General features: G+C 43.8%; 1 protein-coding gene across 5 annotated transcripts in view; it reads left to right on the top strand.

The window, feature by feature from the left end:
• Positions 1-7,875: 7,875 nt before the first annotated feature.
• The window catches only part of GRIA1 (glutamate ionotropic receptor AMPA type subunit 1), a 379,118-nt gene continuing 360,101 nt past the window's right edge, over positions 7,876-26,892 (top strand). For 3 of the 5 annotated variants that reach the window (XM_004371282.1, XM_004371280.1, XM_004371281.1), the window contains exons 1-2: positions 7,876-8,327; positions 11,379-11,516. In XM_004371282.1, the coding sequence (XP_004371339.1) occupies positions 8,246-8,327; positions 11,379-11,516 (220 nt within the window). In that variant the 5' untranslated portion in view covers positions 7,876-8,245. Of the gene's footprint in view, positions 8,328-9,672; positions 9,729-11,378; positions 11,517-26,892 lie in introns of those variants that run through there. The other 2 variants (XM_004371283.1, XR_001121565.1) reach the window with 2 other exon arrangements.

The raw sequence follows: 26,892 nt of genomic DNA, 5'->3' as shown, positions 1-26,892 counted from the left end.
GAGCTGAGTTTGAAAAATTGGAACATAGCAAAGAGAAGTAAGGGTACTTCAGGGAGAGATAAGGACCATCCATTCATTCTTTTAACAATTGTTTATTGAGAACTTACTATGTGTTACATACCGTTCTAAGCACTAGAACGAACAGGACACATTCTAGTACTGGTCAAATGATAAATAAATATATAATGTGGTTACTAGTTGCCATCAAGTCGATTCTGACTTATGGTGACCTCATGTGTGTCAGAGTAGAACTGTGCTCCATAGAGTTTTAATGGCTGATTTTTGGAAGTAGATCACCAGGACTTTCTTCCAAGCTGCTTTGGGTGGATTCAAACCACTAGCCTTTTGGTTAGCATCCAAGCACGTTAGTTAACCATTTGCACCACCCAGGGACTGCATAGTGTGGTTGAAAAAAAAAAAAAACTCGTTGCCTTCAAGTTGATTCCAACTCATAGTGACCCTATAGGACAGAGTAGAACTGGCCCATAGGGTTTCCAAGGAGTGACTGGTGGATTCAGACTGCTGACCTTTTGGTTAGCAGTTGTGGCTCTTAACCACTGTGCCACCAGGGCTCCGTATAATGTAGTTAAAAGCCAAAAAACTTGTTGCCATTGAGTCAATTCGGACTCATAGCGACCCTATAGGACAGAGAAGAACTGCCCCGGGAAACCCTGGTGGCGTAGTGATTAAGTGCTATGGCTGCAAACCAAAAGGTTGGCAGTTCAAATCCACCAGGTGCTCCTTGGAAACTCTGTGGGGCAGTTCTACTCTGTCCTATAGAGTTACTATGAGTTGGAATTGACTCGACAGCAACAGGTTATAATGTGGTTAGGGAATGATAAATGCTGCAAAGAAACATAAAGCAGGGAAATGGAAATAACAATAATGGCAGGAGTGGTGTGCTGTTATAGATAGAGTACCATAGCCCGAATGCAGTGAGAGAGGAAGCAGTGTGGATTTCTGCTGGAGGAGCTTTCCAGGCAGAGAGAATAGTAAGTGCAAAGGTCTTGAAACAGGAAGATGGTTAGTGTGTTCACAGAACAGCAAGAAGACCAATGTGACTGGAGTGGAGCAACCAAGGGAATAGGGGCTAGGAAATGGGGTTCAAGAGAGAGTCAGGAGCCAGATTTTGGATCTTATTCTAAGCAAAATGTGGAGCTCCTGGATGATTTGGAGCTGGGGAGTGACAAACTCTGACTTTTGATTTTGAATGTTTCACTCTGGTTACCACGTAGAAAACTAATTATGTCCCCATGGTGGCAGGGTTGAGGGAGGTACAGAACCCTTGAGAATAGGAAGATAGTAAATGTTGCCATGGGTCAGATGAGAGATGAGAGAGGAATGACCTAGAAGTGGGAGGAAGTGGTGGGATTCTGGCTATTTTGAAGGAACCTGTAAAAACTGGTTGTTGTCGAGTCGATTCTGACTCATAGAGACCCTATAGGACAGAGTAGAACTGCCTCATAAGGTTTCCAAGGAGCTGCTGGTGGATTCGAATTGCCGACCTTTCGGTTAGCAGCCAAAGAGTTAACCACTGCATCACTAGGGACAATCCATAGAATTTGCTGATGGGTTGAATGTGGGGTGTGAGAGAGAATCATCATGATAACAGTAAAGTTCTTAGCCTGACAACTGGGTGAATGCAGATGCCATTTAGATAGATGAGAGGAATGAGGGGAGGAGTAGGTTGAAAGGCGGTAGAATCAGAAATTTGTATATTCCTGATAGGCAAATGTTTTGAGGGATGTGGCAGGTGAAGTGACATAGGCTTAATAGATGATCAGTGAACTGAGCTATAGGAGATTTCAGAGGAAGTTTGGAATCCCCTGGAAGGCCTTAAATGCCAGGATGAATCTAGACTCCAACCACTAGGCAAGAATAATAACATGTCACCTACATATAATAATGGCCACGAGGCAGTGGTGGTTCGTTGGTAGAATTCTCACCTTCCATGTGGGAGACTTGGGTTCAATTCCTGGCCAATGCACTTCATGTGCAATCACCACCTGTCTGTTAGTGGAGGCTTGTGTGTTGCTATGATGCTGAACAGGTTTTAGCAATGCTTCCAGACTAAGACAGACTAGGAAGAGAGGCCTGGCAATCTGCTTCCAAAAATCAGTCCATGAAAACCCTATGGTTCACAGCAGTTCGATTTGCAAACAATCATGGAGATGGCACAGGGACGGGCAGCATTTCATTTTGTTGTGTGTGGGTCGCCATGAGTTGGGGCCAACTTGATGGCAGATAACAACAGCAACAATAGTAAGGGCTGGCAGAGTCCTTACTTAGACACTTACGTGCTTGGAACCTTGCCAGGCCCTTCATTAACCCCATGAGGTATGCCCTCTCATTATCCCCATTTCACAGACAGATGAGGCAAAGGGGTTAAATGGCTCATCCAAAACCACCCATCTAGCAAGGGAGAATGAAGAAAACAAGATAGAAGGGAAAGACTTGTCCAAAGGACTAATGAACCACAGCTACCACGGCCTCCACTAGACTGAGTCCAGTGCAACTAGATGGTGCCCGGCGATAAGAGTCTGGCTTTCTTGTCTCATATACAGGGCCCAGCGGGCTGCACAGGGCCTCTCCAGAGATGCGTGGAAAGTACTCTCTGTGGATACCCACCCTTGTGAGTGCTGCCCAGGTGGCCTTTCTGAAGGCCCCGCTAGTTTAGAGGAACCTGAGTCAGTGCCTCCGATTTTGATTTCTATCAGACAAGATGGTGCTGCGTAGGCGCTTCCCCCTGGAATAGACCTTTTTTTTTTTAAGCATTGATCCTGCCCCGGGGTGTTTTCCAGAACTTGTACTGCTCCCTAATTACCTAGTAACGCTGAGGGCTTATGAAAATGCTGTCATTTGTGTAAGAAGGGGAGGGAAGACTGAAAGGAAAAAAAAGAGAGAGAGAGACAGAAAATGCTGTCGAACCTGGCAGAATTCCAGGGTGGGTAATTACATTCTTTGGGGTGTGTTCTTACCACACACACAATCTGTGGAGTATTTTGGGAGCCTTCTGTATGAACTGTGCTAAAAACATGAAAAATATTATCATTATTATTATTATTTTTTACATCTTTCAAAATGGGGCCCTTCTAAAGCCACAGAGGCACCCGCTCTCTGATTGCACTTTCATCAAATTTGCTGGCTCTCGGTGTTCCCAGATCATAAATTTGATGTTTGTTTGTTTGTTTTTTTTCTCCCCATGAATTGTTTCACACTAGAAGCCTAGAATGTAAAGCCAGACAAGACCTTGGTACAAGCCCCGCATCTTGCAGATGGAGGCGCGAGCCCAGGGAAGGGAAGGGACATGTCTAATGACACAGCCGCAAGTAACAGGGGATGGAAGAGAGCACAGATCTCCCAGGCCTGATCTGTTGCACTTTCCCTTCCCATCCCTGGTCCCTGTCATCAAATGGAGTCACAGTATGTCGGAACTGTGAGAACCAGGACGGTCCGTAGCCATCACCTCATCCAACCTCATCATTTTACAGATGAAGAAACGAAGGGGAAATGGACGTGCCTCCCAAATTGATATTGAGGCAGGTGGTTGGACCCTTGTCTCCTGACTTCACTGAATCAGAATTAGCCCTCAGTGTCCAAGGGGCCAGATCGAGTTCAGAGACACCCCTCTTTTTTCTAGTCCTTGCAATGAAGTTGCACATAGCATTTTAAAAGAGACGAAATCTGTATTTCTGTTTTCTTTTGGAAAAAAAAGAAAATCAGAAGATCTGGCCATGCCAAGCCTAAATTTCCTTATGGCAATAACTGGTTGTCACTGAGGACCTGCAACCACCTTGTGACATGGCCTGGACTCACTAGTTCTCTTGGTCCTCACTTCCCTCTCTCTCCCCAACTTAGCTTACTTCATTCTTTTGTCTGCTTGGCATAAGTAGGCATTTGAGTTTGAAATCCCTTTGAAATTCAACACAATTCTCCTTGATTTGTGGTATAAAACCAGAGCCAAATAGATAAATCTTAGGATACTTTGGCTACATGATAATGGAATTTAAAGCATGCCAAAGATAGGAGCCTAGATAGGCCATAACTGATCTTAGGAGTAGGTGCCATGCTGTCTGTTGGGCACAATTTGAGCAGCATTAGAAGAATTTTCCTGTCACCTCCCTGGAGTCCCTCCACCTGAACTCATCCATATAGACTTCAAGGAGCTCCCATCTTTAGGGATCCCATTTTAAAATGTGAGAAGTCTTAAAGAAGATGAACCTAAATCTTTCTTCAGTGCAGTATACCAGAAAGGGAGACTGGAGAAGGCGCCCAGGTGTCTAGTTCCTGTTGTGACACTTGCTATGTCCCCTTAAGCCAGAGTTTCTCAACCCATGCACTATTGACATTTTGGATTAGATAATTCTTTGGGAGGGAGGCTGTTCTGTGTATTGTAGGATGTTTAGCAGTATCCCTGGCCTCTGTCTGTTAGAAGCCAGTAGCATGCCCAACCCCAATGGTGAGAACCAAAAGTATCTTCAGACATTGTATGTCCTCTGGAGAGACAAAATCACTTCCAGTTGACAATCACTGCCTTAAACAAACATCTACCCATTCCGAGCCCTACTTCATCTGTAAAGTATATTCTAATTCCTGACTTTGTAGGGTTGTTGAGAGGATGAAGTAAGATGATGGATGTACAAAAAACCAGTTGCTATCAACTCGACTCCAACTCATGGTGACGGCATGTGTATCAGAGTAGAATTGTGCTCCGTAAGGTTTTTAATGGCTGATTTTCCAGAAGTAGATCACCAGACCTTTATTCCAAGATGCCTCTGGGTGGACTCAAACCTCCAACCTTTTGGTTAGCAGCTAAGCCATCTAAATCAAATGTGTCACATATTTGTAGAGTTTGGCCATTGTTAGCAATAAACTGTGAAGAATCAAGACAGTCTTCCGAAAGTGGGGTATGACAAATAGGATTGGGGGCTAGAAAGCGAGACAGCATGATGAACTAATGAAGGATAGAATCAGAATAGGTTATTTAGGGGAAGAGGCTGTTTGGTATGTAGTCCTCACCTTTGAGGCTGAGGAAAAGAGGAGATCACCTTCTACCCACAGTCAGTCTGTTCCTTCTTACCCACATTCCTGGTAAAGTAACTGTCATACTAAAAATAACTCATCACTCTCCATCACCCATCAGGAATTCAGTGGCTCATAAACCTCTTGCAGGTTTCTTGTTTCCCATTTCCCCATCCTCTCTACCCAATCTCACATCAGAGACTCCAGGCTCACAGAACATAAGGCACCCTTCCTGCCTTTAGCCCCTGCTGGTGATGGTTCCTCTGCACACACCATCCTCTCCCAGCTCTCGCCTTCTGCCTGTGGTTTCCTCATCCTTCATGGTCCAGCTCATTTGAAGCCTTGCTGGATCCCCACAGACAGACATATTGTTTGCTTCCTTTTTTACTCCCCAGGTGTTGTGTTTACATCTCTATTAGAGAGTTTATCATGGTCTGCCTTGGATGACAGTTGGCTGAATTCTCTTTCTCTTCTACTGCGTTTACCTGGCTTCAGGTGGAGACTGTGTCTGATTCCTTTCTGTATTCCCCTAGCACCTGGCATGCTGTTGGATACAGAGTAGGCTCCCCACCAATATTGGAATTGAAAATTTTGAAAACAAATGGGATAAACAGTTGAACCTACGTGTAATTTGATCTAAATACCCAAGCTTGAAATGTGCAGATTCAATGTCTGTTTAATCATTAAGTGACTATTTATTTAATAGGCCAAGGGGAGCCATTGGATATATTTGAGCAGGGCAGTGACATAGTTAGAACTATATTTTAGGAAGATCCACCTGACTATATGATTTATAAGGATCACAGAAACGCATTTTTGTGCCTCCTTTAAGCCACCCCCCACCACCACCAAAGTAAGTAAAACAATTCTTAACTATTACAGGTGAGCATTGAGGTTTTGCTAATTAATCCTTGTAAAAGGCTTTGAGATCTTCCTTTGAAAGTTAGACAGAAAAGCATGAAGGCTTCAGTGACAGCCTAATTATTATTATTACTAGGCACAAAGCTCAGAGAACTTAAAAGATCCCCAGGTACCATCCAAAATAGTAAGAGACAAAAAATGTACATGGAAAAGTATATTATAAGATGGAATCATTGAATCACAGACTCTAATGTTGGCAGGGAGCTTAGAGGTGATCGTCCCTGTTCCTGATTCTGTTCTCCCACCCTCCCAAGCTGATGCTCACACTCCCTCTAGAATATCTCTGCCCAGTGCTTACTGCTATTAGAGCCCAGTGGTTAAGACCTTGGACCTGATGCCAGAGTTTCCTGAGTTCAAGTCCTCAATCTCTTCCTAGTTGGCAGTGGAACTTCTGGTAAATTATTAGACTTCAGTTCCTGCATCTAAAAATGGGGATGAAATTGCCTACCACAGTAGTTGTTGTATAATTAAATGCATCATGTGCAATGCTTATCCTAGTACCTGGTACATGGTAAATGATGAATAAACATTAGCTTTAAAAAGCACAAACTAATTAATATATGTGAAAGTGCACAGGAAATGGTAAAGCATCCACCTTCCATGTTTAGCTGTTCCTAGTTTGGGTACTCCATAGAACACACTTTCTTGCAAATCCCAGCGCTTGTAACTGCCCTGTGGGATCACTCTTGGTGAGAAAATTGAGGAGTCTTTGGCTAAAATGACCTATTCAAGGGATAAAGTCTATTCTTCCTCATTCCAAATGAAGGAAAGGTGGCCTTTGCTTTTCCTGGATTATTCTCTGTTGGGTGGGAGGCCTGATCATGGCCATGGGTGAGTTGGTGTCCAGACTAAGTTCACAGGTTTGACTGTACATAGGACCTGAAGGTCCAGGCTCCATCTTTGTAGGCCAATGTCATTATGATTTAATCTTGGAGTCTCGGTTTTTTCATGCGTAAAATGAGGATCATAGTCACTTCATAGGGCTGGTGTGAGGATAGAGTGAGACAACACAGTGAGGCTGCTTCATACACTGTAAAGTTCTCTGTGGCTGCTAATCACTGCTGCTTGGAGACCCACTCTAATTCCTGAACAGAATTGTTGTCTCTACAGGTCTCTACAGGAAGCCCTGGTCCAAGAGGGTCTCTAGGGTTTCAGGTTACACTAGACATGACCAGTGTCCAGAGATAACTGAAAGAAGCCTGAGTCTTCTCACTAGAATCTCTGCAAAATGACTCATGTAATTGCTCTGTGTAAGTATCCTTAGCCTTTATTGTACTCCCACAGGATTCTGATGCTATAGACTCCCGTGGAATGCAGAGGGAGGAGGACGGGGCCCCTTTTAAATGCCTAGGATTTAAAAGAGACCTCCAATTCCAACTGGAAATGTAGACATGTTCCGCCAAATGCCCAAATCTAGGCAGCTGCCAATCATTTCGAGTCCCCCTGTTTGTATTTCTGTCATTCCTCCCATTAGGGGGAAAACGTTTTTTTTTTTCTCTTCAAATTTTCTAGGAGGGACTTCTAGGGTCTTCCCCTCAGGAATTAGTTGTAGGAATAATTGGGCCAGTGGAGTGCAGGATATATATCCAGCACAGCCCGTGCACTCCTAGAAAAAGTGACCTAGATCAGGCAGTGGGTGGATCCAGGACTATTGCAGGGACCCCCTGCTACCTACTGACTTACAGCTGAACCCACATTCCCAGTAGCATCTGCCTGGCTGGGGGGCTGGGGGAGGGAGCTGAGGAAGATGGGGGAGGGTGAAGGGGACTGCAGGGTTGCCTCTTTCTGGACCAAGCTCCACAGATCACCCCCCATCCATCCATCCCCACAGCCCGAAAGGAGGATGAGGAGAGGACGAGAGGCAGAGGGTGGTAGGTAGAAGAGGTCAGCTGTGGAACTCGGAGCTGGCTTCTCTCCTCGGTGAATATTAGCATAGAGCTTGCTGCTTGTGTGAGTGTGAGGGGGAGAGCGAGCGAGAGAGCTAGGGAGGGAGCGAGAGGCAGGCTGCAAGAGGAGAGGGAGAGGGGGAGCAAGCACTCCAGCGAGCTTGAGGACAGGCTTCTCTCTTCTGTGCTCAGTTGATCTGGCTGTCAGTTGGTGTTAACGCTGCAGTTTAAGTGCTCAGATTCCAGGGGAAACAGACAAACCTCGCAGAAGGAAAGAAGGAAGCGAGCAAAGAAGGAAGGAACTGCAGGAGGAAAAGAAGAAGAGACAGAACAACGAGAGGAATAAAGGGAAGTGGGGGAAAACATCAAATCTATGATTGGACCTGGGCTTCTTTTTCGCCAATGCAAAAAGGAATATGCAGCACATTTTTGCCTTCTTCTGCATTGGTTTCCTAGGCACGGTAGTAGGTGCCAATTTCCCCAACAATATCCAGATCGGTGAGTGAGAGGGGCCGCCTGGGGAGGGACTTTCTGGGTCTGGCCAGTGGTTTGGAGGGATCTGTACCCCCACCAAGTAAGAGATGTTGTGCTTGGCCATCTAAAGCTGTGTGGTGATAGGAGGGGGACTTGGGCTGTCAGCGTGGGGAGGGGGGCTTCGCTTGAGGAGATGAGGGGCAAAGGGGAAGTGTGTGTACACACACACACACACACACACACACACACACACACACACACACACACGCGCGCGCACCCCACTCACACTCCAGCCATGAGCATGTGAAATGGAGGAACCACTGCTTTGGAGTCAAAAAATAATAATAATCAGGCTGTAGCAAGGAAAGAAATGGTGGGTGTTTAAGGAGTTAACTCTACTGCTTGGTAGATGGTGCCCAATTTTATTTATATAAATATGAGTGGTGCGTGTATACATGTGTATGATTATATATTTAAAATGCATATATATGTTTAATTGAAGGGGACAGTGATTTCTCAGCTGGAGGAGCAGAAAGAGACCCTCTTAAAGGAGTGAAGGGTGCTGGGTTTGTGGCAGCCTCTGAAATAATGCCAGATGCCCCCACTCTAAGGTGAGGGGGCTCTCTCTCCTGCTCTGGACTCCCCTAGCTGCCTTCTCTTTGCTGTCTGCCTTGCTGGGCTGGAGGCCCCCACCTCCCAGTCCTGGAACTTCCTACCCTGCTTTCCCTCTATTCCTTCAATTGCCCTCCCTTTAAATTTTCTGTCCACAGACATTGTCTACCTTTTACGCGCACACACACACACACACACACACACACACACACACACACACATACACACTCCTTTCTCCTGTTAGCAGTCCCCATCTCTGGGCTCCATTCTCTCAACTTGGAGGCAGGTTTCACCATGCTGCATGGCTTTTTGTTCCCATTTCCACTCCCTGCTTGTTGTGCTTCCATAAGGACCCCCACTCTCTCTGTATTTTATGGGGTGGCTAATAGATATCGCTATTCCTAATAAAAATGGGGAAAGCGAAACAAACAGGAATGATACCACCAATAACAACACGTTTGCAGGAGGACTTAGGGCTTCAGTGTGACCAGCAGCATTCCAGGGCTGTGTGTGTTCCAAATCAAGCGAGCTGCTTTGCTTGGAGCTTTCTTGGTTGGCTTGGCTTCTGTTTTCTTTCCCCTGATAGGGAGGTAGCTCCACTAGGGAAAGTTCTGTTGCTGGGAGTTTGTGTTCTTTGTGTGAGTGTGTGTTTGTGGGGGGTGTGGTGCTGGTGGTGTTTGGTCGGGAGCACATGTGCTGCAGTTCAGGTCTCCCCTTGGCCTCTCCTCCAGCTAGCTGGCCTCCAGGGTGGTTGGAGTAGCCGTGGAGTAACTTGCTGTTTCCTGACACCTGTTAAGCTGCATTCTGAAGTGTGTATGTATATGTGTGTTAGTGCCTTACATGAAAAACTTCCTGCCTTCCGGGAGATACTTCCCTTGTGTAGCCCATCCTGTAGCCTTCTACCTCTCCACCTCCCATCTCCTCTTTCATTCATTGCAGGGGAGGGGGAAGGGGACAGGGAAGTGTTTGGGGTGTGGTCATCTGGGAGGAGGGTGTAGCCTCAGAATCAAAAACACAGTTTTTGTTGTTGTTGTTTTTACTCTTTAAAACAAGGGCAGTTGTATATGTGTAAATCACTTATTTTAACGTGTGGGATTGTTTGTGTCTGTATGTCTATATTGCCCACACTTTGCTGAGTGCAAAGGCTCGTGCAGAGATATATGGACTTGGCTTTCTCCAAGTATATTTGTGCATTTTGCCGTGGATAGAAACACATGGGGGTGTTTTGTGTGCGTGTACATGGGACATTTGCTTGTGTATCTCTGCGGATTGTTTATCAAATTCAGCCCCAACATGCTTGTTCAGCTGATAAAACCCGTGTCATTTTAGTTTTCAAATAAAAGATTGAAACATGAAATTGTAGAACAAGTGCTGAATAATGTCACTGCCGTCAGGTAATACTTGATTCCACTTGTATGATCTCTAACAAAAACATTGCAATCTACTTATTGGTTCTTAAAAAGAAATATGTACCCACTGTATAAGAAGTTAGAAGTGCATTGTATTGGGGCTGTGATTTCTGCTGGATCTGGGATGAACTTCTGTCTAAGCATTCATTATAGTTCAGTCTCTGGAAATAGCTGATTTTAATTTCCAGAAATGTATTGTAATTTATTAGCATGTCCACAGTAAACACAAAGGTAAGCCATGTACTCTTGTTTCTTGGAACAAGAGCCCCAACAGGAAGCTTTTCTGTGCTTTTTACTAAAATAGAATGCTCGTATCCTCCTGACATTCCTAAGACTGCACATTTTTGAAACACAGGGTTCTACCATGCAAATACTCACAATGGTAATCTCTTATGTAACAAGTCATTCCTAGGTAGCTGGGATCAGGAGTGGTGAAAGAAGTAAATCACTGTTTGCAGAAAATCAAGAATTTGAAGAGGAAATGAGCAATAAACCGTAGAGGCTATGGAATGGAATGATTTAAATTACAGGCAGGTCTTGCCGGGCCAAGGACCAAAAGTGCCAAAGCAAAGAGGTATAATGTTGGAGAAGCCCACAGGGTCCCAGAGCTAGATTAACTAAAAGAACATTTATTAGCTTCCACTTCGTATAAGGCTCTGTGGTAAGAAATGTGTCTGATAACAGGACAAAATAAACACAATGAGGGTTTATGTGCATGCAAGAGTATAGGTCACCTATGTGGTTTGCACACGGAAGGAAGAAGAGACACAGCACAGCGCTCCTGTTTTCCCTGAACTGAGCTGAGTTGAGAGTGAACAATCAGATGTTTGAGGAGAGTGATAAATGTTGGAGGCCCTTGTCACATCAAAGCTCATAGGTAGAAGTTTAAGCCTCAGTGCCCCGTTGAGTCTATTTGAACTCTCATCCCTTCCAGTAAAGGCTACACTAGAGGGTTTGACATGGGCAGAAGAAAGGGGCCAATCTGGTGTGGGCTGCTGAGGAACTAAAACCTATTTCTTGCCTAGATACCATGTTGTATTTCCTTTCCTCACAGGGGGATTATTTCCAAACCAGCAGTCACAGGAACATGCCGCTTTTAGATTTGCTTTGTCGCAACTCACAGAGCCCCCAAAGCTGCTTCCTCAGATTGATATTGTGAACATCAGCGACAGCTTTGAGATGACCTATAGATGTAAGTAATTGCTTCTATTTCTGAGATTGCTTTCTGTGATCGACCAATGAGCGGAGGGCCTGTGGGTAGGTGGTGGTGTTGCAAAAATGACGGAGTTGTCATCCGTCTTCATAAGAGAAAGCCCTCCAAGAAAAATTTCCAGGGCTGTTTGAGTTATTCCAGCAGCTGGTGTTTCACATGCTGCAACGCTTCATCGAATGGGTTTGCTTTTTCCCTGTCAGCTAACTTCTACATGCTAGCAAGAAAGGTACTTGAGCTGACTCCTCCTCCCCCACCTTGCCAAGGTTTTCTGGATCAGCTGAGAGAGTTTCACGCATAGGAAACTTCTGAGAGGTGGAGACTAAAGGGTCTGACTTGGAAAATGTGGCCTAAAATTCTCAAGCCTTTTCTTATCCACAAGTTAAAAGGAGACTATGTCCCTGTGGCTTGATAAGAAGGGGTAGGTGAGAAGTTGTATGCGTGATTTCCCATTTTTGGAACTGACCAACAATTATTAAAATGTGTGCTTTGATTATTTCCAAACTGGCTTGAAATGACTGAAGTTTGTAGGATGGCCTTTGAGCATAAAACAGAACAGTGGTGGCAACAAGAAGGAGAAGGGATAGGTAACTCTCAAGCGTCTGACTTGAATGCATTACAAAATGCAAGCAACAAATGCCATTCTGAGTTTTTCTGGCAAATAAGACTGAAAAGGAAACCTGTGTGATTGTATGATTGTCATTTTATGTCATATTAAAGCATAAAAATTAATCAGTAGTAACATTTTACCTGTAGGGATTAAGCTTAAGTAGGAATGTGTGGCACGGAAGTGTGAGTTGAACGGGCAAGAACAACTTCAGACCCAAAACTGGATAAAATTGGTACCATAGACTTTGTGGGCCACTGCTGACTTGGTGGAGCCCTGGTGGCATACTGGAGCCCTGGTGGCGTACTGGTTAAGAGCTACAGCTGCTAACCAAATGGTCAGCAGTTCGAGTCCATCAGCCACTCCCTGGAAGCCCTATGGGGCAGTTCTACTCTGTCTTATAGGGTCACTATGAGTCAGAATCCACTCAACGGCAATGGTTTTTTTTGTTTTTGGTGTCACCTTGGTGACTTCCACTGAGCTGTGGGTGGTTGAAGGCAAGGATCATATTTCCTTCATCTCTTTCCCAAATTCTCACATGGTGGCCTCTCAATGACTTGAACTGAACACACTTTGAAGGCTCAAAATGAAAATTCAGAAATCTCTCTTAATTCTGAGACCACCCGTAAACTAATATTGATACAAATTCCAAGAATTGTAATTATACCAGACTCCATTTATTCAGGACATACTGTGTGTCAAGAACTATGATAAGTATTTTATAGATAATTATAGTAATATTCATTACCATTTTTTGAGCATTTACTATGGCCCATGCAATGCACTCATTACCTTTCATATATTGCTTCATTTAATCCTTGCAGGAGCCCTGCAGAGTAATGTATGTTGTATTCCCTTTAGAAATGAAGAAATTAAAGTTGAAACAGGTTATGAAACTTGCCTGAGGTCATCCAGGAGGTAAATGGTGGTCTTGTGACCCCAAGGCCCATGTTCCTGACCACTGATAGATATACTGATCTTTGTGTAACCTGAGAATACCCAAGAAATCAGTTATTAGGATTTTGTCAAGTGTGGCCTGGAGAAGCACCTAAGGAGGAAAACTTTTAGTGCTTCAAATCGTAGCTTTGATTTTGCTCAGCAGTAATCCATCTGATAGAGAAAATAGGGATTCTGCATTTTAGTAATACTGACGTTGAAAATTTTGTTTAATGTGTTACCACCCTCAAAACAGAGCTGAATTTTAATTATTGAATGTTGAATTGTAGTTCTGTGAGAACATCTCCTTGAGGAACTAGAATAATATTGATTTAGCTATCAGACAACGTACATTCTTTTTGATTTGGCTTAGTTTAGGGTCGTTTAGAAGGAGCCCTGGTGGCACAATGGTTAAGTACTCAGCTACTAAATAAGAGGTCAGCGGTTCAAACCCACCAGCCACTGTGCGGGAGAAAAGACCTGGAGATCTGCTCCTATAAAGATTACAGCCTAGGAAACCCAAGTTCTACTCTGTCCTATAGGGTCGCTATGAGTCGGAATCAACTGGATGGCATACAACAACAACAAGGTCTTTTAAGGGAGGATTTGGCTGTAGGCATCACCTGATATTATGGATAATCTTCTGTTGCATGTATATGATATGCTAATTTATTTCCTAGGGAGAGGCTCTATAGCTTTTTTCATACTCCATAGATTTTGTCATGCTCTCAAAGGGGTCCATTACTCAAGAAGTATTACTTGCTAAGAGAATCAAGAAGAATAAATGACTGGCATGTGTTTTCACTTGCATTACTGAGAACTGTCTGCAGCAGAGCTTGGTGGAGAGAGACATTAACTGCTATCCTAAGGTCAAGATGTTGACTGGCAGAACAAGATAATAAAAGACAGAAATAGGAGGAAGTGTTCTAAGGCAAAAGGTGGTGCTTCTATATTGTTATCTTCACAACCTAAGACTTCACTTCCAATAGGATTGTTGACCAGTTATTAGGGAGGAAGAAATATGATACAGGTAGTGTTGTCCATTGTGGTCAGTGAACTTGGAGTGGAGAGATCTGGGTTCTTGAACTTGATTCCTGATATACATCAGTCTACACGTTTCCATGAAGTCCTGCCTTCTTCGTTTGATCATTCTTTAAATGTTTCCTCAATGCTTTGTACTGAGATGGATATTGGAAATACAAAGATGATAAAATGCCCAGGCTCTCAAATAGCTTATAGTCCAGTGGGGAACATTGTTGTGGGGCTTGTCTGAGAAGGAATAATAATATATTGTGCTTAGACCTTTAGTTTCTTCTCTTTAGATCCAAGATCAAAGAGAATGCGGGACAATTCGGGTGGCACTGTAATTCCCAGACTGCCTGTAGGATTCTCTGTAAATTTCCATGTGAGGCTAAAGAGCCCTTTGGGGCTATATTCACTATGGTCCATTAGTGTGGGAAAATCTTATACATGTCCCAGTTAGAATGAAGGAAAAAATACCAAAGGAAGCCAAGTGGCTTTGAGTAGGGTGGGTTGATTAATCATTTGCAGAAAACCAAGGAAATCATGTTATTCAGATTTAATTTTGTGTGCCTTTTTGAAATATGGACTAGTAGCTACCTTAAATTAACTGCCCCAAGTCAGTCTTACCCCAGAAAACAACCTTATCTTTGTTTTTTTTTCCCTACATTTTTGCTGTTGATTTATTTTTTCTGTGCATTTTGCTATTCATTGTCCCTCCACCAGAGGGTGGAGAAGGGAAGGGAGAGAACTATACCTGCTAGATGCATTAGCAACAGGGAATTAAAAAGGAAGAGTGGTGATTACAGAATAGGGGAAGTAGGGAGGACGGAAGGGGAGTGTCAGCTAACGCTACTAGCCAAGATGAGAGTTTGGTGTTTTCTTCGCATTTGATTTTTCTTGCTTTCCTTGCCTGCTATCAGTAAGGGGTAAAGTCATTGAATCAGCAGTCCAAATGCCTCCAGTACCCTTACAAGCCTACAGGGCCAGGAGTGGGGAAGCTTCCACAGAGATGGCACTTACTGACCCATAAACCCAAACCTGCTGCTGTCGAGCCGATTTCGACTCATAGCGACCCTATAGGACAGAGTAGAACTGCCCCATAGAGTTTCCAAGGAGTGGCTGGTGGATTCAAACTGCCAACCTTTTGATTAGCAGCTGAACTCTTAACCACTGCACCGCCAGGGCTCCGGGTGCCGACCAGCTGTTGCTTATCTTAGTGCCTTTGTGGTGAGTGTAAACAATGGGATGGATGAAAATGCTGACAAAGGTTTCAGTTAGAGGTCTGAGGAGCATTGTTGAAACTTAATTCTTGCCTTTTCATCCCTCCATCCATTCATCCATCGATCCATCCATCCAGCAAATATATGCCGAATACCTACTTTGTGCCAGTCACTGTGCTAGGTGGTACAAATACAATGGCTAATGAAGAAAACACAGCCTCTTTCCTTGTGGGGCTTGCAGTATAGCCCATGGGTCCTCGAACTTCCCTGTACATAAGATTCACTCAGGGAGCTTGTTTAAAGCAAGAATCAGGGCTGGGCACTGGTCTTCCTGAATCAGACTATGCAAACAGCAAGCCCTGGGGGGACTCTGTAGTAGGTAGTATTGGTATCACACTTCCATAAACTCTTCTTTAATCTAAAAAGTCCTCCCTTCCACTTTGAGTCCTTAACCAACCCAGGCGTGTGTTAAGCACTAGAAATGCAGACAAAAGTAAGGCATGTTCCCTGCCCTGGAGGCTAGACTTTATCCCTAGTGAGGCTGACTGTCCTATAAAGAGAAAATTAAAATATAATGCTGTAAGTGCAATAGCAGGGATTTGTACAGAGTGTTAGAGAGGCCTTAAGGAGTCGGGTCGGCCTCACAGAGTGGTGGTGAACTGAGCTTCAAAGATAAATAGAAGTTTTCCAGGAGGACAAGATCACGGAGGTAGGGGTGAGGTGGGAAAGGAATGAGGCGGGAACATCCCAGATAGAATGAATAGCATGTGCAAGGACAAAGAGGACATGTTACCTTGTTCCTCCTGTGTTCTGACTGTGTGGCATGCCCTGTTGGGCCTTTTAGTTAGTGGTTATCAGATACTGCAGAAGTCCTTGGGTGGCGCAGATGGGTAAACACTGGACTACTAACTGAAATGTTGGAAGTTCAAACCACCCAGCGGCAGCTCAGGAGACAGAGCAGACAATTGCTTCTGAAAGGTCACAGCCTTGAAAACTTTATGGAGCGGTTCTACTCTGCCCATATGGGATCGCCATGAGTCAGAATCAACTTGATAACAACTAACAACAGCAAACTGGTACAGCGCGCAGTCAGGCTGGCCAAACTGGGACAGCAGTTTCAGATACTGCAGAAGGGGGTCACCAAATGGTCAACCACAAGCCAATTTCAGGCCCATTTAGTGTTTACAAATTAGGGAATTTTATGTCAACATTTAGATATCTTGACCTTCTTGAAATTTAAAAAAGGTCTGGCAGCTCTGGACCCTGATAATGCTCCCATGGCCAGAGCAGGGAACATTCATCCCATCTCGACTCTCCATCCCAGCCTGCCCACTCTTCTCATTTGCTTTCCTTGCCTGGCTCATTGAGTTTGTGAGCCCTGGCTGACTTGTCTTGCAATGTTGCCTGTGTTGTGTGTTTACGCGTTAGCTCTCCTACCAGACTGTGAGCTGTGTATCTATCGTTTGGTGTTGCTGAGAACACCTGACACAGGGTGATGCCTCTAACACAAATGAACAAACGTCTTCAGGAGTCAGGAAAATCACTTAGCATGAAGATGGTAATAACCTAAATTACAATCAGGTAGACACTAGCAGACCAAATTGCAGTGGGACTCCCTCTGTTGTGTACCTGACTGGGAGGCCCAGGGACAGTCAAACAAGAATTTAGGCACTGGCAACCAACAGATGATCTCTTAGTTTTTGCCCGACACTCCTTGATTAATTTCGGGGTTGCAAACTAACAACCCACGGCTTCTTTTCTTTGAGGCACATATAAAAACAAACTCATTGCCATTAAGTCGATTCCAACCCATAGCAACCCTATAGGATGGAGTAGAACTGCCCTATAGGGTTTCCAAGGAGGAGCTGGTGGATTCAAACTGCTGACCTTTTGATTAGCAGCTGAGCTTTTAACCGATGAGCCACCACGGCTCCTTGAGGTGTATAGTGCTTTGAAAATATCAAAGTTAGACACAAAAAATACAAATTTCCAAATTTTCTGGGAAAAAATAAATCAGATGACCTGTCAACCATGGGCCCCTATTCCTGCTCAGCTTCTGTTATCTAGAGTTGAGAAGTATTGCCCTTTTTAAGATATAACCTCTCCAGTTTGCTGAAGTCACCACCATTCTCTATCATATATGTGCGAGCATAACAAAATTATGTTACTTGCCCAAGCCTATAAGCAGGTCTATCTGCTTACACCTGATTTATATCCTTCGGTATCCTCATTTTATTATTTCATTCTAATAATATCTATTCCTCACTCTGTAATAAATAGCAGAGGAGACAAAAGATGTGTAACTCTTGCTCTCAAAAGTTTAGTCTGTATGTAGCAATGAGGAGAATGGAAAGCTGCTGATGGGGTAAACAAAGATTATTTTGAAGACCTACTGTGTGCCAGATACTTAGCATATATTGTCTTATTTAAGTTTTATAACAATCCTGAAAGGTTATTACTCCATTTTATAGATGATATTATTGAGACTGAGAGAAATTAAGTGTTTTCTTCATATCATGCAGCTAAACCAGTTGCCGTCGAGTCAACACCAAGTCATGGTGTTCCCATGTGTGTCAGAGTAGAACTGTGCTCCACAGTGTTTTCAATGGCCAATTTCTCAGAAGTAGATTGTCAGCCCTTTCTTCCAATGCTCCTCAGTTAGCAGCAGAGTGCATTAACCATTTGCACCACCTGGGGACTTCATTATACAGCTAGTAAGAGCCTAAGCTAGTCTTTTAATCCAGCTTTAGAAGCTCCAAAACTCTGTGAGCTCTTCTCTTGGCATCTTTCTCCCTTTCAAGATAGAAAACTATATGGACACAAAAACCTGAAATAGCAGTCATAGAGCCCAACACAAGAAGTGCCACAGCAAAGTTGATGACTGGAGATTAAGAGCTAAGATTTCTGAGGCAGAAGCTATGACTGTGGACAATGAAGACTTCTTGGAGGAAGGGAACTTGTGCAGGCATTGATGGGTGGAGCAGATTTTGGTGAGATGGTAGTGGAGTTGAGAGGAGAGTGTTTTGAATGCGTGAACTCACAATTTTCCTCCTCTTCTCCCTTCAACCACTTGTGCATATGTCTGTTTTTCCCAAGACAGGGAGTTGAGAGTTCGGCTCCCGTATCCACCCGTATGTATGTTCTCAGTGAAATGTCTACACTGATTCTAGTTATATCAGCATTGATCATAAGCTTTTCTGTGCCACTCTATGCAGAAAAGTTGTTGTGAACATTTCTTCCTCTGGATAGAATACCTCTGCTGGGATGGGTGAAATCTCTGCTCTCCTCTCAGATGCTCAGGATAAAGCAGTCATATGGAATCTTTGAAAAAACTGTTAAGATTCATTTAAAGCACTTTTATTATCACCTTCTGTGTGGCACCCATGCCATCACTGTCCCTTCCACTCCCTTGCAGGCAGCATTCACTGATCACAGAATTTTTTCCCCACTCCATCTAGACATGGCCTCCAATTCCCTCTCACCACACACTCCAGGCAACTACTACAAATTGGTCAGAGTTGACTCAAGAGATGAGATTTTATTTGCCACTACAAAGCATTGCGCTAGGAAACGAGGGGAATAAAATACATTAGGCATTGCTTCTCCCCTTAAGGGACTCAGGGGCTTAAAGAGGAAATAAGGGTGCACAAAAAAACTGTGATATAAGGAAGAGTCTCTCTTCCCACTCTTTCTCTTGCACATACGTAGGCAGAAGTTCAGAGGAGGGAGGGAAAACTTCCAGTTAGAGGAATCAGACCAGATATGAAAGAACAAGGACATATGAGTTGAGATTGGTAGGATGTAGACAGGGGGATAAAATACCATACACCACGTTTGACGCAGTGAAAAGTACACTGAATTGGGATTTGAAAATGTGAGTTCAAGTGCTGAATTGTCTTCTTGATTGGTTCAGGGGTGATCTTGGAGAAGCAACCCCCTCTCATGGTAATTTATAAAATGGAGCTCAACTGATCTCTAAATCGTTCTAGGGCTGTATTTCTATGGGAAGAGCATTTGGAAAACTTAGGTAAACAATTAAGAGAAGAGGCTCTTGTTTTAGCCTTTGGTTGGGGGAAGTCTCCCTAAACCCTTTGAGAATCTAATGAAAGCTTTTAATCACTTCCCATGAACATGCACAGCCATACCACGCTGTGTATTCAAATACAGGGGCTAAGCCTACCCTGGGCCTCAGGTGCATCAATTCAATATTCAACAAGTGTTTATGGAGTGTCAGTACTATTGTGAACAAAAACAGAAAGCAGTCCTGTGCTACCGGATCTTACTGGCTAGTGAGGGATGAAGCTATTAATCAAATAATCACACAAATGAGTGTATCATACCAAAAACCTGTTGCCATGGAGTCAATTCTGACTCATAGAGACCCTATAGGGCAGAGTAGAACTGCCCCATAGGGTTTCCAAGGAGCAACTGGTGGATTTGAACTGCCAATCTTTTAGTTAGCAGCTGAGCTCCTAACCACTGCGCCACCAGTGCTCCAAGTATATCATAAGTTGTGATAAATGTGCTGAAGGCTAGGCCATATGATTCTGTGAGAGCATATTACAAAGGAACTAGCTCTGGACAGAGGGCTGGGGAGGCTTCCTGCAAGATAAGTGTTGGCTGAGAACTGAAGGTTTTGGTGGTGTGTGAGTGACATCGGGAGGAGTATTCAAGGAGCTTCCTTGACAGAGGCCTGGCCAGGGGAGAAAACAGGAGAGTTCAGGACTGGAGAGGGTGGTGGGGGGCCAAGCCTTGTGGACCTGTTATGGATTTTGATCTCTATCCCAAAAGCTGCGTGAAAACCAATAATGGATTTTAGGAGAAGGGTCAGGTTCAGATTTCTGTTTTCTCACCAGAACAAGAGATGCTCGAGAGCACTTTGCCACATTCATGTTTCCTGGAGACATCTTGCTTGTACAGCAATGGCCTTTGTTCCTTTACTCTTGTTGCCAGTTTGAGCTGAAGTCTGGCAGATGGGCAGAGGGGTGGGGATGCTGGGGGAAAGGCAGGCTGATGATTCAGTGTAGGGATGAGTTTGTCCTATGTGACTCTATGGTGGGCTTCTGGGTGTGCTCATGGAGATTGGGACTGACCCAGTGAAGAGCCTGGAAGTGTGGCGTATGTGTGTGGAGTCCATGGAATCATCTAGAGTCCCCACTTATTTCATCAGCAGAGAAGGTCCATACTACAGTTCGGTCTCGGTCTCTAGTCAAATCAGATCTCTCGATGGTACTCATATCCACACTGCTGTACCTCCGCTGGTATCTGCAAACCATATTCCCCTGCTGAAATTCTGTCCTTCCGGTCAGTATTAATTCTTACACCATCTTTTTCATTAGACTTTCCCTGCTTTCTCATGTCTACACCCTCCTCTGCCATTCAGGCCTTGTTACCTTCCTCATAGCAGTTGTCACACTTTGTCCTAGGTTTTAGTCAGCTGGAGCCTTGTCTTATCTGCCCAACAGGGAAGCAACGTAAGGGCCATGACCTTTTTTTATTTAGCTTTCCAACACAATCCCCACCATACAATAGTGGTCAGTAGTGCTGGCTGAATGCATGAATGAGTGAATGATTGTATATTATATAACAGCAGGTGCAGTGATGAGAATAAACCTGAATTATTGCTGTTTTGTTAGATAGTGCTTTGATATCAAGGGTTTTGAGAGTTCCAGGGGCTGAGCTGTAAATTCCGGTGAATGGTTATTATTGTGTGGCTGGACAGTGATGGGGTGAAAACCAGGTGTACATTAAATGGAAAGTTCATTCCAGCTCCTTCTGGACTATGGTTATGAAAGGTCTAAAATAAAGTTCCATTTTTCTAAATAAAGGATTTCTGGTTCAAGACCTGGCTGTACTATCGATGAGCTGACCAGCTTTTATAAGTCAATTCTCCTTTTTGAATCTCAGTATCTTTATAAAATAAAGATAAGAGTAATATCAGCCTTGTGTGGTTATTATGAGAAGGACCAAATGATCCCATGGACTCCACACACATACTCTGACACACATGGTGTCACCATGAGTCAGAGCCAACTCTGTGGCAACTGGTTAGAGGCCAGCAGAACAATTTCCAATGAAGTTTAATAGAGTAGTTAGTGTATGCAGGAATTGAGATAATTTGTTCGGTGCCTCCTCTGATCTTGACTTGCTGTGTGACCTTGAGTAGTCTCACCCTTTTTTTTTTTTTTTTTTGGTCCAGTTTCATTTCCTCATGTATAATATGGGGTGATAATTCTGGATTCTCAGAGTTAGTAGAGCAGGCAATTGCCATTACTTACATGAAAGAGCTTTGAAAAATCAGCAATGCTGGGCAAACGCAGGGTAATATAATTAACCAGACTCCTTATCTATGAACATAAATGCACCATAAGTACAAATGCGACTAATTAATCTTTAGTGTTTTCCTAAGAGGGTGGTCATTATCTATGAATGAATCTATTTTGTGGATGAGGAAAATTGAAATCTTAAGGAGGCTAAGTTTACCCTGGGTCCAAATATGCAGCAACACTAAATCAGGAAGCATTTCCTTTCACTTATGATTCAGTCTGCCAGAATAAACTAAATATGTGGGCCAGACTATGTCTTGGTTTAAGAAATCGTTGCTTATAGAGACAAGAGGGAAACCCCATTTGGGCGGTGAACAGTCAGGACTCCCTGGGACACTTTCTCCCCATGACCAAGACATTTCTCATTTGGTTACAAGTGAAAAAACCAACTAACTGAATAGTATTGACTTCAGCTATGGCTGGATTCGGGGGCTTGAATGGTGTCATCAGGACTGAAACACACCTCTAGATTTGGGACTCTCCTATTCTCTATGTCGACTTCACTCTCAGGCATACTTATGCCACAAGTCAGATCCCAGCCCAGCTAAAGACCAGTAAAAAGGGAACTTTCCTCTCCCCATCAGTTCCACAAAAGTCCTGGGACTGATGTCATAGAACAAAAATCAGGTTTCATGCCCATTTCTGAAGCTGACACAGTGGCCAGAATATTGTAGTCTTTTGGTTGGCCTAGGCCTAGTCATATGAACATTTTTAGAGCTTGGGGTGGTGTCAGTCCACAGGGGCAAGGTTGGCAGGGGGGATAGTTCCCCAAGGGAAATCAAGATGTTATTACCAAAAGAATGGAGATTAGATGCTCAACAGATGACAGCAACAAAAAAAGATGTCCTACCATGGTTGCATCTTTTCTGATGGGAAAATTCAGAGAGGCTGGAGCTAGACCAAGGGTCAACACACTGAGGCCAGAGGAAATATTAATAAGATAAGATCATACCAGGGATTCGGGTGAGTCAGGCAAGATCAGAGACCAGGGCAGGCAAAAGCTTTAAAATCCAGGCAGACTGATTGGTTAGTCAAAGCTAAGAGGGGTCCTTAATACTCCTCATCAAACTAGGAGCAAACCTGTTTTCATGGAACAGTTTTAGGAAGTGTTGTCCACCCCACGGATGCGACTGGGCATGATTCCTTTAGGTCGCTCTTTGACTATATGCTGAGGATCTCATTCCTAAGATATCTGGTTACTCTGAGGCACCTATACTTTCTCCCAGTGACCAAGACATTTCCAGCTCTAATCTGACACTCAAGCTATTGTGCACAAATTCTTTAATGGTCCTAGTTGGAATCCTGGCTGCAAATCTGATGAGCCCACACCACCAGATGGTAGGTTCTTTTCGTTGGTTTCATCCCCTCTACTTTTTGGCAGGAATGAAACCTTCCCTATGCCTGAAGAGGGGGTACAGGGAGAGCCAGGATCAAATGAAGGAGGCTTTAACCTCTGTTAAACAGGCAGAAGGATCCCTGGTGGTGCAGTGGTTAAAGCACTCAGCTGCCAACCAGAAGGTCAGCAGTTTGAACCCACCAGTCGCCACGGGAGAAAGATGTGACGGTCTGCTTCGTTAAAGATTTATAGCCTTGGAAATCCTATGGGGCAGTTCTACTCTGCCCTATAGGATGGCTATGAGTCGGAATGAACTCAACAGCAGTGGGTTTGGTTGGGGTAAACAGGCAGAGATCCTAAACTGGCTCCTGTCCAAAGAGAACAGGATGGTGTGGTTCTTTTACATTAGGCCATGGATTCACAAGTGGACTGAAATCCTAAAATTAACATCGATGAGACACAGGATTGTAATGGCTAGAAAAGCTACCACTAGAAAGTGGTTTAGCTAAAAGGTCAGCTGATCTAGAGGAGAACATTCATTTATTCAATCCTTGATATTTGTGGAGCATCATGGTAGGTTAGATTATTATTTGAAAATTATTCATCTGTCCCCAACCTCCTTGGAAGAAGTATACTTCCCTGCTCCATTAATGTTGGGCTTGCTTTTGCAAATGGGATATTAGCAGCAGGGCTTTGAAATGGTTCATTCTGGTTTGAATCCCTGCTGAGAATCTGCATTTCTGCCCCATATGTACTGGATCAGAATCTACAGTTTAACAAGATCCCCAGGTGATTCTTAGGAATAAACAATTTTGAGAACCAATGCTCTACTAGTGGTTCTCAGAATTGGTCCCTAACCAGCAGCATTAGCATCGCCTAGGAATTTGTTAAAAATGTAAATTCTCAGCAGGGGTTCCAGCTAGAAGGAACTGGTTTGAAGCCCTGATTAGCGAGACATGTTGCAAACAAAGGCCACAAGAAGAACCTGTCCTGAAGAGCGCACAGATCTCTGGAGAAAGAAAAATACAAGGAGCACAGGCATTCCAGCCAACCCGTAGACACGTAGTTTGAAGCAGAGCTGTCCCAGCTAACCTATAGACCTTTGAGCATTGTAATAAATGCTCATTGTTATATTCCACTGAATATGGACGTGGCTTGTTACACAGCAATAGCTGACCAATGCAAGCAACCACTATATGCTAGGCACTGAAGGAACACCAGAGAATGAATGGTATGGCTCTGGTCTCCTTGGAGTCTATATTCTAGTTAGGAAGATAGGCAGTTATGCTTACAAATTAACATAATAATAAAGCACTTACTAGGATGTTAAAGAAAATAGGATGTGATGATGTAATCACGGTAGTAGAAGAGACCACTGACTTTAGATTAGATGGTCAAGGAAAAGTTCTCCAAGAAAGTGGCGTTTCAGCTCAAAAACATGAAAGTTGGAAAGGAATCAGACAGGAGTACTATTCCTTGTGGATTGTGAAAAACCAGCCTCATAGGCAAGTCGGACTCAGAATCTTGGTCCAGGCAGAGAAGAATGAGGGACCTGGAAAAAGCCTCTGCAAACCCGGTCACTCAACCTAGGGTAGATGCTGGTTTCTCTTTGCCATGTGCAAGTCAAGGGCTGGCAAAAATACACTTGCTGCCAAGGAGAGGCAGCTGCAGGTGGTGGCAGCCACTGATCATAGCAGAGGCAGAGGGTCAGGCTTCCTAGGGTATTCCTAACAGAGAGAGGGGATGGGATTGTGGAATTGGCTATACTTCCTGTCTTGTTTCCAGAATAGTCAAGAATTGTTGCCATCAGGACAGCAGCTGTTGTGTGTGTGTGTGTGTGTGTGTGCCTACATTTATTCATTCTTTCACAGAGGAGGAAAGTGAACTAGATGACTTCTAGATCCCTTACCAAGTCTGCGATTACAAAAAGTGAAAGATTCTGAGATTTAAATTGCATGCGAAGGAAATGTTAAATTGAAGAACTTCATCTTAGCTCTGTGCTAAACTCCATTTGTTAACTGAGATTGTTAATTAGGGAAGAGTCACTCTTTAGCAAGCAGAATAAGCTCCAACCACCCCTAACTTATCTGGCAAAGGCTGTGAAGTGTCACAGCTACAAGGGAGGGCAGAGAACACCTAAGGAAGTCCCCCATTTAATCTTCCCTCCAGACACTGACGAGCAGGAGTGTGGGGGGATGGGAATCTCATAAAGGTTCACCTGAAGGCTAGAATCAGGATTTTGAACCGGTTCACTTTGGTTTGAACCCCTGCTGAGAATTTGCATTTCTATCCCAGGTATACTGAATCAGAATCTACAGTTTAACAAGATCCCCAGGTGGTTCTTATGCATGATGAATTTTGAGAACCACAGCTCCTCTACCTGGTTCTCAGAATTGGTCCCTAAGCAGCAGCATTAGCATCACCTGGGAACTTGTTAGAAATGCAAATTCTTAGCAGGGGTTCCAACCAGCAGGAACTGGTTCAAAGCCCTGGTTAGAGTTCAGGTAAGTAATTTGCTTTGGGCAAACTACTTAACATAAGCTGCACTTATTATCTCTCCTTCTTTACTCCAAGATCGTTCTCAATATCTTAAAATATAACTTGTGCTCCAACAGTTCTAATAAACCAGTTGCTCTGGAGACAACAGTGGAGTTCTCTGAGCAAATCCAGCTGTATTGTGTTTTTGTTTCTTGTAGCCTAAGGCAGACAGGATTCTTCACCCCTTCTCTGAGAAGCCTTAGCTTCTTAAGGCTATGTTCTCCCACCTCTACTATCCGGGGCCCCTCTGACTCCTTCTGCTCCTTCTTTCTCCTCAATGTCTACCCTTTCCCCAAGATTTTGACCTCTACGTTTTGAGTTCAGCATTTGAAAAACGAAACTTGGCATCTTTTCCTGCCAAACTTGTTGCTCTTCAGCACTTTATTTCTGTTGAATCATACAGGTGCCAAATATCAGTGTCTTGTTTGACTCCTCTGACTCTGTCAATCTCTCCACCCAATACATATAATGTGTTGATTTTACCACCACTAAGACTCTTGAAGCAGTCCTGGTGGCACAACAGTTAAGCAATTGGCTGCTAACCAAAAGGCTGGAGGTTCAAACCCACCCAGCGGTTCTGTGGGAGAAAAGTCCTGGTAATCTGCTCCTATAAAGATTACAGCCTAGAAACCCTATGGGGCAATTCTGCTCTGTCACTTGGGGTCACTATGAGTCAAAATCGACTTGACAGCACCTAACAACAATAACATAACGCTTGAGGAGTCCCTGGGTGATACAAATTGTTAACATTCTTGGCTGCTAACCAAAAGGTTGGAGGCTCAAGTCCACCCAGAGGTGCCTCAGAAGAAAGCCTGATGATCTATCTACTGCCCAAAAATCAGCCACTGAAAATCTTATGAAGCACAGTTCTGCTCTGACACACCTGGAGTTACCATGAGTCAGAATTGACTCAAGGGTAGCTGGTGGTGTATGACTCCTGAATGTGTCCCCATTTTTGTTGTTATTGTTCACCGGATTATGGCTTTAGCCTTCTGACTAGTCTCTCCACACAGCTAGAAGATCAATTTCTTGGAGAATATTTCTAATCATGAAACTTCCTTGTCTTTTAAACAAAAAGTCAATGGCTCCCCATCTTGTGTTAAGTTCAGTGCAAACTCAGCCCAGAATATGAAGCTCTCAATAATATGATCTTAGTCTGCCTACCTTTCCAGATTTATCTAACACAGCTTACTCTATGTTCCAGCCAAACTAGGCTATCCAGTTGCCAAAAACATGTCTCTCACTCTCACTGCTTTGCTTTTGTTCATGCTACTGCTTCCACCTGGCATAGTTCTCATCGCCAACTGCTAACATTTAATTCATTTATTCAGTCAACTAGTATTTGCTGAGCACCCACTCTCTGTTAGACCTA

Source organism: Trichechus manatus, unplaced genomic scaffold (assembly GCF_000243295.1).
Source record: "Trichechus manatus latirostris isolate Lorelei unplaced genomic scaffold, TriManLat1.0 scaffold00011, whole genome shotgun sequence".
In the NCBI taxonomy this organism is placed as follows: Eukaryota; Metazoa; Chordata; class Mammalia; order Sirenia; family Trichechidae; genus Trichechus; species Trichechus manatus.
The sequence above is the reverse complement of the archived record's forward strand: the minus strand, read 5'-3'. Positions and strand labels throughout refer to the sequence as shown.